We start from the raw sequence: 13,125 nt of genomic DNA on the forward strand, positions 1-13,125 counted from the left end.
ACCTAAGCAATATTATATTTAATACATAAATACGTAAACATGGTAAGATATGTAGAAATAAAAAGGCACCAGCAACAAAAGCTGTTCCTATATGTCAAGGTGTTTGATGCCTTAAGAAATAAACATTGATATGTTACTATTTTAGAGACTGTAGTTGCAGTCACTCCAGCTATAGTCTACAACTGTAAGCTAGGCAGAGAGAGAGGCCCTTTTCCAAAATGAAAAGCCTCCTCCACATAGAGCATTTGAATTAATCCTGTAAATGAACACAGGCAAGAGTCTCTGTTGGGGGCAGAGAAAAGAGTGCTGCTATTAATTATGAGCAGGAAAGTGCTTTAGCCCTAGGATACAGCAAAGCACGTATATGGTGGCATTGCTCTGTTTATGTTTTGAGCATCTTGAATGCTAATATTTTTATGACATGACCAATAAAAAAGTGTCAAAAATTTAAGGTGTTTTTTTAAATGTCATTTTAAAAGTCACTGCCTATCTAATATTAAACATATTATATATTTTTCTCTAGGTAATACATATTGGAAAATGAATTTCAGTCAAAGTGGGATCTCTGGAAGCACACAGTTCTGTTATGAATCTACCCTTGGGTCATGTCCTAAAATCACCTTTCCAATCATTGCCCGTGTTCCACTGTACTTGTTCCTGGGGGCAGCGATCACAGTCACGGTTTGTGGAAACATGCTGGTCATCATCTCCATAGCACATTTCAAGCAGCTTCACACACCCACACATTTTCTTCTCCTCTCTCTGGCAGCTGCTGACTTTCTCCAGGGAGGATTTGTAATGCCTCCCAGCATGATCCGATCGGTTGAAAATTGCTGGTATTTTGGGGACTTACTTTGCAAAGTCCACACCAGTACAGATATCACACTTAGCACAGCTTCCCTATGGAATATGTTCTTCATTTCCATTGACCGCTACTATGCAGTGTGCCATCCTCTTAGATACAGAAACAAAATTACTGTATTTGTTACAGTTAATATGATATTCATTAGCTGGACCTTAGCTGCAGTTAGTGGATTTGGATTAATATTTATAGAATTAAACATACAAGGTATAGAAGATACATATGATCATTTAGACTGTGTAGGAGGTTGCTTTCTGGTTCTAAGTGCAGCATCAGCCATTACTTCATCCTTATTATTTTTTTACATCCCAGGATTTGTTATGATATGTATCTATCTTAAAATATTTCTTGTGGCAAGAAAACAGGCCAGGTCAATTAGAGACACAGCACTCGCAAGGCAAACAGCTGAAGAAAAGAAAAATGCAACATCACTGAAGAGAGAAATGAAAGCTGCAAGGACCCTGGGGATAACAATGGGGGTCTTTTTACTCTGCTGGTCACCATTTTTTACATTCCTTAATGTGGATCCTTTCATTAATAACTCAACTCCACACATTTTAGTAGATTTTATGCTCTGGTTCGCTTATTTAAACTCTGCATTTAATCCTTTTATTTATGCTTTATTTTATAATTGGTTCAGAAAAGCATTCAGAGTTATTATATTTGGCAAAATCTTTCAAAACAATTCTTCCAGTATACAATTGTTAACTAACTAATGTGTGTGTGTGTGTGTGTGTGTGTGTGTGTGTGTGTGTGTGTGTGTGTGTGTGTGTCTCTCTCTCTCTCTCTCTCTCTCTCTCTCTCTCTCTCTCTCTCTCTCTCTCTCTCTCTCTCTCTCTCTCTATATATATATATATATATATATATATATATATATAATTATTTTTTAAAAATGGTCCATGTTTTTGTTGACGTCCCCTGTCCTTTTTGGAACGGTTTAAATTACAGAATGAAACATTAACTTCCACTGTTTCACTTTGAGCATTTTATAGCACCAAGGCCTGCCTGGATTGCATTAAACACTTGTTTGTAATGGTAATCCAAGTTGATTCCCCAGTTCTGTAAAATGGTCTAAAAAAGTATAAACTGATCAAATTTTGTTTGTAAAGAGTATTGTACAGTTTCTGCTAATATACATTTTTTAAAAAAAATTCAAAATGAGATTAAAAAAATAATTGCTGTTAACTTTGTTAGCATAATCATCTTCTACTTATCATTCCAGTATAACCTTGAAGTTACAAACATTATGAATCTCTAAAACAAAAAAAAAATCTAGATTACAAAGAAAAAAGTAGCCACTATGCATTTGTGTTTAATAAAGTAATGCTTTAATGAACAACCACAAGCTGTATTAAAACCCTTCTTTATTAATGTTAAAAGTACATATTTCTGTTTTCATTGGTATTTACATCTATTACGTACTTTTTAAAGGATTCAAGTGACAATAACCTACAATATATTTTAATAGGACTTCCCATATCCAAGATTAACAGTTCTAGCTTACAGTTGAAACTGGGTTGTACTACACTGTATTTGCTGTAGCTTGTATAGACATTTTACTTTATCACTGTTCTGGTATATACTTAGATATTAAAGAGAAATATAAAATATAAAACTTTAACTTCCTTGAATCTGTTTTGGTTTTTGTAAAATATTTGTTCATGGCAATAGAACTTGAAGATTTACATTGCTCTTTATTGGTTAATGAGCTCCATGGCTGTGCAGCTGTTCTGTGAGATACCAAACCAGTTTGCTTTTCTTAAATATCTGTGTTTTGATAAATGTTGTAAACAAACCATGATTTTGTACTGTAAAGGCTCAAACTATTAAAATGTATAACTATACTGGATTGTTTTACCACTATTGAAAATCTATTTTGAATGTAATCGTTCGCAGTAAACAGCCATAATCAGCATGAATAATAAAGTAAAATATAAGTGTTTAAACAGGAGAGATGATGTTCAAAATCTTTACGGGCATGCTCTCAAAGTTTATTCTAAAATATTCCAGTTCTAGTTCTAAAATAATCTTGTTTTAATGAAGTGTTTGGTCTTAATAGCTCTCGAGTTTTATTTAAACTATGTTTCCATAACACAAATGGCTCGACTTTTGCTGCAGATGAATCAGGAGGACTGCTGATATGGATGCTGATGCACACTGTAGTGCAGGTAAACCGGCAAGCTCAGTTCCATGGGGTGGTGCCAAGAGAGAAGAGGTGTAGTATTGTTAATAACCCTCTGGTAATTTGTTATGGAATGCTACACTGGTACAGATGTACACATCATGGGTAGGTTATGACACAAGGCATTCACTTTATACACATGATGACATTTCCATCCAAAACTATTCACACTGTTAACTAAATGTACTGTATTAAGTGAGGGCAGCCACAAATTCATTTTTAATCCTAATACATTTGACTTATTGTATTCCTTACTCTCAGGAATATGAACAAAGCAAAGCTGGTAAACTGGTGACCAACAAGAGCTAGGAATTAGATTTTTTTTCTTTACTGGTTTCCTACTGGCTACCCAGCAGATACTGTATAGAAAAAGGTGAAAATGTTCTGATTAATTAGCGTTGTTTAGGTGTGCAGACAGTTTACAGTAAAAGGATTTTAACCAGCATTAAGGCATCCGTTTTCAAAAGTTGGTAATTGAACTTACGTTAAAGTCAGCTTTAACAAAAAAAAAAAATGCCTGGTTTGTGTGGCTAATCAGAACACACATATATATATATATATATAAAAACAAACTTGGTAAATGCTCTATTAGCATTATCAAATCAAGAAAATGCACACCACCTCAATAAGTGCTAAATAATGTTACGAAACCCAATGGGATATATATATATCTCTTTTTTGTTAACATGTATTTTAAAATTTCTCTTTTAACCTTTTATTCGGCGATTCTGTTTTTAAAAGAAAGACTTTATTCAGGGAACTCAAATGTTTGTCATTTTTCTGTGGTATTTTATGCAAGGAGTAGGGAAGAAACTCTGTTAGCTTTAATACATTGTTTATTAAAGGAGCACTCTGTAGCTTGTACACCATCATTTACAGCAATGGAACTTACGTAACATACAGTACATAACTTAAATACATGCCTTGAAACATCAGACCCAAGCTCTGACCAGGATAGTCATATGCTGGGAACTGTGGAAATGTACAGCAGGGAAAGTTTTTTGACTCCTGAAATATACCTGGATGTGTTACGCTATTTTCAAACTGTTCTATTAAGAAACTCCAATCTAGTCTGAAAGTTACAAATATCGCTTTTGTAAAACTGACTTTATTTCCAATACAACACTCCTTTTTCAACTCTAAAAGTTGAAGTGACACTGATAGTGATACGTCGGTAAAGGAAGGACCCTATACTACTTGGCCTACTCCACCACAGAAAAAACGGAAGCACCTGTACAAATTCAGAGAGTAATGGGTTAGGTTGTACATGTGGATTAGTAAAAGTGGAAATGATTCAACACGTTGTTTACATTTACATGGTAACATTCCTATACAGAGTGAATAGGTATACTACAAACACTATTATCTCCACACTTTATGTATCTAGCTATAGCCAATGTAACATATCCAATGTTGAGCCCTTGCTATACAGTACACACAGGCAGCATGCATATATACACTTGATTTAATACAATTTATATATTCTATCCATCTGTTTAAATGAGGGAGCACAATCACATGTAAACATTTGAAATTAATGTAGATTCCGCAAGCTTAAATCTACATATTGTTTTAACGCAATGTTATGGTCTGTAGAAACTTATAAACACAACTAATGGTCCTGAAATGTATATATTTAAAGTAAGCATACATCAGTAGCCTATTCAATAGTTTCTTGCTTCACATTGTACTATAGGCTATACAGGTATCAGTGTATATATTGAAAAAAACAAAACTGGCACATGCATTAAAAGACTTGAAATAGAAACGTACCACTTTGACATTTTCTGACATTACACGGATCACATTTTGGTACGCGTACCACATTCTGACGATGTACCACTTTCTGGCCCTACACCAGGATAACACCACATTTCTTCTGTAAAAACAAAGGGCAGCACAATCAATACAATTAGTTCATTAAAACCAGTTCCTGGTATCATAATTAACAACAATCTTTAACATTGTAGGGTGTGGTAATTTTAATAATTTATAATGAATCAGTCAATTCTACTTTTATAATTATTTTAATTGTGCAGTTTATTGAACAATGTAAGATTATTCTAAAACATATGATTATAGTCAATGCATGATTACATTTGTTTACATTCATTGGTTATTCAAGATACAGAAACATTACAATTATTGCAACCCATTCTTCTAGTCGAATAATGGTAGTCCCTTAACTCGCAGCCAAAATAGTAATTAGACATTACCTTCAACTGGGAATGCCCTTCCAGACCAAACTGTGTCCTGCATGTGCCTATATGGTAAAGCATTGTAGAATAATGTTTGGATGTAATGATCCGCAAGCATTATCGTTTTCTCATTTGAATGTTAAATCAGACAATGTAAAGATATTTTAATGTATGGGGTGTGATGCAGCTCACCAAGTAAAGTGGACTCATCTGGGAAAAGATGGGAGACCTGCTACCAGAATTTAGGTCTCCTGCAGATATCAAGTACCCAAAACTGTCACACACGCTTGCGATGGATCCTGGACCTTGCGGTCACTTTTAACCATCCTCTGAGAGCAGAACCGGACAAGGATTTCCAGTCCTGCTAGGAGCACTCTGATACCCTGGATGCAAACTGGATACTGTGTTCAAAAGACCATTGGAAGAACTGTTAAGGGCAATAATATTATTGTAAAACTATTAGTTTAGAAAATATTAAAAAGCTAGAAGCAGATATATTGTGTTAGCCTAAATGAAAGACTCAGTGAAACTATAAAACACTGACCTAATTTACTAACATTGAGGGAGCGCCTTGGAATAAATGTATAGTTAAGTTTATCAGCAGCTGCAACTTAGAACAGGACAGCTTCTCACTTTTTTACTCTTACCTTGTGGGAGTACTAGGATTCTTATTGTAGCGCCCACCCACAAACCTGATTTAACCAGGGGTCATTGTCACAAGGCTGGCTGGTAGTGACACGTCAGACCCGGAAGAAACACACAGACAGACGGTGGTGATGAGTGAAACTGAGTGCAATGGCTGCACTCAGCGTTTAATAACAAATAAACAAAAAGGTTGAACAAACAGAAAACAGGACACGGCACTTTACGCCAAAATAAAAAGACAAACAAAACATGCTAACACACAAAACAAGCGGACAAACGTTAAACAAGTACCGTGCTGGCACTTCCAGCACGCTGTAACTGTATTTCTCCTCTCTCTCTCTCTCTCTCTCTCTCTCTCTCTCTCTCTCTCTCTCTCTCTCTCGTTCTCCACTCTCGAACACCCAACCCCGAGTGAGTCAAACATGCATCTATATATACTGTTGTGCTGGGATTCAATTACTAATTAATTATTCACTTGAATCCCAGCACGTGAATTAATTCTGTGCAACCCCGTGCTCACATACTATACTTTAAATGCACGTGCCTAAATACAATTACATCTTAAATAACTCGTGCTGCACACACCCATTTATATCCCGTGCAGCCATCTCTATACACCAACATTTACACACAACACTTAACATACAACATATAAGACACAAATGCACACAGGGGCGGGGCACATTGCCACAGTCATATACGATAATATCGTTGACTACTTCACCCTTACTTGATGTTAGAATTATAGAAAGGAAATTGAATATTAAACTCAATCAAAGATCAAACCCCCACACAGATCCCCTTCAATGAAATGAAAGACATAGACATATATGCAGTTTAAAATGCGCCAATGCAGCTGTTTATTAATATACAATAAATGATAAGCAGCAATTCAGAACATTGATTAGATATTACGGCAACTTGAGACAGTATTGTACATAATTTATACTATCCAATAATAGAAACAAGACACTGGTTTGGTGTAATAGTATGCAAAATATCCAATATCATGTAGTGTTTAATATTTATTCCCTTAAAACACCGACAAGGACTATGTAGCAAAAGTACCAAGTGCAAGAATTATATCAATAGTCTTATTTAAATGCACACCCTAATATGGCAGAACAGCAAAATCTCAAGGTGCAGTAAAGAGCAAAGTGCAATAAGTGCACTACTGGCAGCTCAGTAAATATTCAGCTACAACCAATTCATATCCTAATACAAAGGGATCTCAAGGATTTAATTAGTGTATAGCAATAATAGCAGCTTAATACAGATAGTTTAACACATACTAGACTGTGTAGTAAAGCAGCATAAACAACAGTCCTTAATGCCAATACTAGAAACACTTAGTATAGCATTAACATTGGATCAATGTGCCGTGAGTAGCATATATATATATATATATATATATATATATATATATATATATATATATATATATATATATATGTGTGTGTGTGTGTGTGTGTGTGTGTGTACACAATACCAAACAAACAGAAAACTTAAGAAAATAAAGCAACAATATAAAATCAAACACAATATCAAATAAAAACATAAAAGTAAATCTCTATACAGTGAAAATGTTCTATAAAGTGAAAACGGAATAGTGAAAACATAAGTCAATCTATAATGAAAACAGCGATTGGTGCTCGCTCGGGCATACAAAATAGATATGTTGACAGCAAGCCACACAGCCTTGCCCAACTTCAGCAGACAGAAAGTTGATTTATTTTATTTAGGGAACAACCCACGACAGCGTCTTGGTTTCCGGTAGTGTTCAATGCAGTTTGATAGAAACGGCTTGTTTACAGTGGCTCTCAAAAGTATTCACCCCCCTTGGACTTTTCCACATTTTATTGTGTTACAACATGGAATCAAAATTGATTTAATTAGGAGTTTTTGCCACTGATCAACACAAAAAAGTCCATAATGTCAAAGTGAAAAAATAAAATCTACAAATTGTTCTAAATTAATTACAAATACAAAACAGAAAATAATTGATTGCATAAGTATTCACCCCCTTGAGTCAATATTTGCTAGAGGCATCTTTGGCAGCAATTACAGCCATGAGTCTATTTGGAGTCTATTTGCACATCTGGACACTGCACTTTTTACCCATTCTTCTTTGCAAAATTGCTCAAGCTCCATCAAGTTGGATGGGGACCTTTGGTGAACAGTAATTTTCAACTCTTTCCACATATTCTCAATTGGATTGAGGTCCGGGCTTTGACTGGGCCACTCCAGGACATTGACCTTTTTGTTTTTAAGCCACTCCAGTGTGGCTTTGGCTGTATGTTTGGGGTCATTGTCCTACTGGAAGATGAATCTTCTCCCAAGTCCCAGGTCTCTTGCAGACTTCAGCAGGTTTTCCTCCAGGATTTCTCTGTACTTTGCTGTATCCATTTTGCCCTCTATCTTCACGAGCTTTCCAGGCCCTGACGCAGAGAAGCATCCCCATAGCATGATGCTGCCACCACCATGCTTCACGGTAGGGATGGTGTTCTCAGGATGATGTGCGGTGTTAGGCTTGCGCCAAACATAGCGCTTAGTGTTGAGGCCAAAAAGCTCTATTTTGGTCTCATCAGACCATAGAATTTTCTTCCACTTGGTCTCAGAGTCTCCCACATGCCTTCTGGCAAACTGTAGCTGAGATTTGATGTGAGTTTTTTTCAACAATGGCTTTCTTTTTGCCATTCTCCCATAAAGGCCAGTTTTGTGAAGCACCCGGGCTATTGTTGCCATATGCACAGTGTCTCCCAGCTCAGCCGTGAGAGGCAACTCCAAGGTAAAAGAATATATATATATATTATTAGTTTTAGAGAAGACCTCATACATTCTTACCTTAGAAAAATGGGAAAAAGCCTGGTACTGTATATTATTAGTTTTAAGGAGTAGCCTTGCACCAGAAAGTATTATTAATTTTAGAGATATTCCAGTCAAGTCAATTGTGCAAATCTTACTGTTTATTCTAAAAAACAGTTTAGATTTAAAAGAGAAAGAAACGTGGAGATGAGAGAAAGACACAGAGGAGAGAGAGAAACGGAGCAGAGCAGCCGCAGGAGTACGACCAAGTGGCAGATGCAAGAGAGAGAGAAGTCGGGGACCAACAGACGGGATGAGATTTGATTGCTGCTGCGGTCTCCTCTACCTTGTTAAATTTAAGTGTTTACTTTGATTGCTGCTGTTTCCTATTGTTATCCCTACGTATATATCGAGTGTCTGGTCTGTAGGCTTGGGCTCGGTGGTGGAGTGGCACCCCCTGCTGTGGGCAAGTTAGACTGGCGACACCAATTTGGGGAGCAGGAGAACTGGAGACATATCCCCCACTGACGAGCCAGCTTAACGGTACCATTCTGGCGGCTTTAATTATGTTAGTCCTAAGATTTATTGTTTTACCTGTCTTGCCTATCTTGACTGAATTGTGTAATGAAATTGTCCTAATTCTTACCGCGGTGTTGTCTTGGTGTGGTAGGGTTTGGTGCTGTTCCCCTTTGTGGATGCCTCGGACCTGTGTGTTGAAACAAAGAGAGAAAACCATTATAAAATTGTTCTGTGCTTATAGGCCAGAACTGGCATAGTCGGGACTATGCATTTTGTGCCTAGGTAAATCTGGCACTAGTTTAAGAGCTGCCATCAGCTAGACTGGATGAACTACATAGCTGTACCAACAACGGATATGCAAACAAAGTGTAAACAAAATAATTACAAAAAAACACAAACCTAAACAGTGGGAAACACAGCTAGTAAAATAAGTTTGCCAAACAATTGTGCTTCCACTATAAGGGAGGTCTCCCTACAGGGACCTTCTCCCTGACACACCCTCAATATACTTATTGGGATTGAGAATCCCCTAAACTGCTGTCTATTAGTAACCCTGGTTCCACACACAGTGGTCGCATAGTTCTTTTTTTCTCTTTACTGTACATCACAACACACAAAGGATTGCAAAATGCCATCCCTCGGACCGCCATTCTCTGGCTCATCAGCCTCGAGGGTGTGTCAGTTTTTCATCTGATAAAGCATACATGTTATTATAGTATAGAGGCTGGCAAATGTTTAGAATTTGTGAAAGATAATTATTAGATGGTGAGGCAAAGTGGCTTGCGGTGCGCCGGTGTAGGGGTGAGGCGATTATGAAACAGAAGACAAAGACAACAAAGTTCACCATCCAAACAGGTTTTATTTTTATAATCATGGTCTGGCGACCACAAAGACTAATCCCAGGCAATACACAGCAATGTGTATTATTATTATTTATTTCTTAGCAGATGCCCTTATCCAGGACGACTTACAATTATTACAAGATATCACATTATTTTTACATACAATTACCCATTTATACAGTTGGGTTTTTACTGGAGCAATCTAGGTAAAGTACCTTGCTCAAGGGTACAGCAGCAGTGTCCCCAACTGGGATTAAACCCACAACCCTCCAGTCAAGAGTCCAGAGCCCTAACCACTACTCCACACTGCTGCCCTAGCACTGTATTGCACTGTTTTCAAACAACGGGTTGCAGTCCTGAAATAATAATACTAATAATAAAAAGTATTAACACACACAAAGGCACACACGATCACAAGTCCACAGTGAGTGGTTTACGTGCAAGTGATGAAATACAATTTATTGGTGTACAATGGTGAAGTGTACAAATGGCCTTACAAGCGACAGCTCCCGGTACGTGTTAGCCGTCTAATAATAACAAACAAGTACAATTACAATCCGACAAACAAACAAACATTGAACACTCACAGTAACTTTACTCTCGTCTTTTTAGGTTCGTCTCAACCATAAACAAAGAACAGATCGCTTAGCCACGTCCCCTTTTGTACCGCTAGTCACGCCCCCTTGGTTAGCGAGAGCAACCATTTCTCCTCCAATCCACGGTTGCCACATCGCTTCCCTTCTGGAGCAATGACTGGATGGTCGGACAATCCCTGGAATGAATTGTCCGACCATCCAGTCCGGGGCACTCTGTTCCCTTTGCACAGGTCGGGAGGTAGATTTATAACTAAGATTCATTCTCTCTCTGACAAAGATGGCCAGTGTTATTTTTCTAGTATCATTTACTGTAGCAACAAGCGGATTCAGTTCTTTTTAGTAAGCATCTGTCACTGATTTGTTTTTGGGATACACCACCAGCACTGTGATCATATGTGACACCAAGTTTATCTCATAGACAGAAAACAGGCCAGATCCATTCAAGATGTATTACACCAATTTCACACTGCTACAGGAATTTCAAGGCAAAGGGAAAGAAAAACATCCAAAACCTTAGGGATTGTGATGGGGGGTTTTCTCATCTGCTGGACTCCATTAATTGTGTGTAACATCATGGATCCCTTTATTAATTACTCAGCTCCTCCAATGTTGCTTGATGCTCTAGTCTGGTTTGGTTACTTGAACTTTTAACCTCCTTGTGTATGTTTATTTTATACCTGGTTCAGGAAAGCATTGAAGATTATTATGCGTGTTCAGATATTTAAAATAAATTCTTCTCTGACTAAGTTATTTGCAGATTGATTTTGTGGTAATATTTGTGTATACTGGTGATGTTTTAGTGTTGCCATCTGTATTTTAATAGAATACACATGGATGACTCACCCCAAGGTTAACAGAGTTCTTTATTGTTCCTGCTGCTTTCTTTACTTGCTCCATGAGTGGTGCTTACAATGTACGTAACAGTATATCTACCTCTATAACAGGACCCTGTCAATGTTTATGTGGCAGGACCTTTAATCTGGGCCGCTTTGGCCCGGCTGAACATTAAATAGATCAAGTTACTACAGGTGATATGACGCTTATTCCAGTCAAGTCAATTCTGCAAATCTTACTATTGTTTATTCTAAATGTGTACTGAAGTCTAGGGAACCTCTAAAGGGACATGGTGTGAATTCAAAAAGAAGCTTAGTATCTTGTGCACACAAGTTAGTGCTTAATACTTGTAAGAGACTGTGGTCGCCTCATTTGATTGTCTTTTGTAATTTCTCTCTCAGTGTTTGCAATACTGTCATGTTCCTTTCGTAGCATTCAGGCTCAGAGTGGTCCTCACACAGAAAATCATTTTGACCGAATGGGAAGGTTTTCAGTTTACAGTATGCCCTGTTCACCCGCCCATTCTGAAATAATAGGATTTGGCACACAAAATAACTTTTTCATCTTGTTTTTACGTTTATTATTCAAGCACCAAAAGCTTTGCACTCCCCATGTCGCACGCTATGGGTTTTCACCAGTGTATCCCATAAACCCATGCGCACATCTTTTGGCCTTTCAGGGAAATCAACGACTTGACATCATGTTGCTGCCTTAAATGCTCCAATATGTCAGCTCCCTCAAAAGTGTTATTTTTTTCCCAGAAAGTGGACAAAGAAATTGAAAACATCACTAAATGCGCGACTTCTTGATCAAATCGGTGCGGGAAGAAGCATTTATTGGATATGCAGAACACTTGGAGAGCTTTGTTATTTTTGGGTAGATGTACCCTTTAAATCCTGAGTCATGACTCAGATTACTACTTTCGTATTTGCTTTTGTAACCAGGTGAAATGTTCCAGACATTAAGAAAATATAATTGAAAGCAATAAATAATGTATTTACGTTAAAATAGTCTAAAAGCACACGTTTTGCATAGTTGTTATGCCATGAGGAAAATACGGTGATTGTCTCCTAACCTATCCACCAAGAACACCAGGTGTCTGCTGCAGTCAGCAAGATAATAACTTGTGTGCACGAGACATTAAGCTTTTTTAGTTCCTTTATGGGTTCCGTAGAAATCCTATCACTTTTTTTTATTTCTTTATTTTAATAAATACAGGTTTATTGACATCTTTCATTCACTGTGTGCTTTGTTATGTAAGTCAGACATGGACTTCATTCAAATATTAAATTAATATAAAATGAAGAAAATGGAAGCAAGTAGTTTCCAAAGAGATAATGTGTTAATTGAAGACATAACCAACAGTTTTGTTTTCCTACAGCTAATTAGTTATTTTATTCATTATTTCAAGGAAGCGACACATTAAAAATAAACCAGACAGACGTATGGATGTTTCACAAAGCAAGTACAAGTGTACAGTGTTCAGCTGCTGTATTTGTAAGAAAAATAATGACTAGTTGATTTTTCCATTAAATACCTTGTTATATTTTATGACCTTCCAAATGTACCTGCATACATTAAAAAAAAAAAAAAAACTGCATAAAATATAAAAAAATAATAAGCTCTATTTTAGGAATCTGTA

At 36.9% G+C, this 13,125-nt stretch overlaps 1 protein-coding gene across 1 annotated transcript; it reads left to right on the top strand.

Moving 5' to 3' along the window:
- Positions 1-540: 540 nt before the first annotated feature.
- Positions 541-1,578, top strand: LOC117411489 (trace amine-associated receptor 1-like). The gene has a single exon (XM_034019091.3). It carries the CDS (start codon positions 541-543, stop codon positions 1,576-1,578), a length of 1,038 nt encoding a protein of 345 aa, XP_033874982.3.
- Positions 1,579-13,125: the final 11,547 nt, after the last annotated feature.

The sequence above is a fragment of the Acipenser ruthenus genome, chromosome 6 (assembly GCF_902713425.1).
Source record: "Acipenser ruthenus chromosome 6, fAciRut3.2 maternal haplotype, whole genome shotgun sequence".
NCBI classification, from domain to species: Eukaryota; Metazoa; Chordata; class Actinopteri; order Acipenseriformes; family Acipenseridae; genus Acipenser; species Acipenser ruthenus.

Bases quoted from the DNA above. Each gene is read 5' to 3' on its own strand.
- LOC117411489 (XM_034019091.3), top strand. From the start codon at position 541: ATGAATTTCAGTCAAAGTGGGATCTCTGGAAGCACACAGTTCTGTTAT.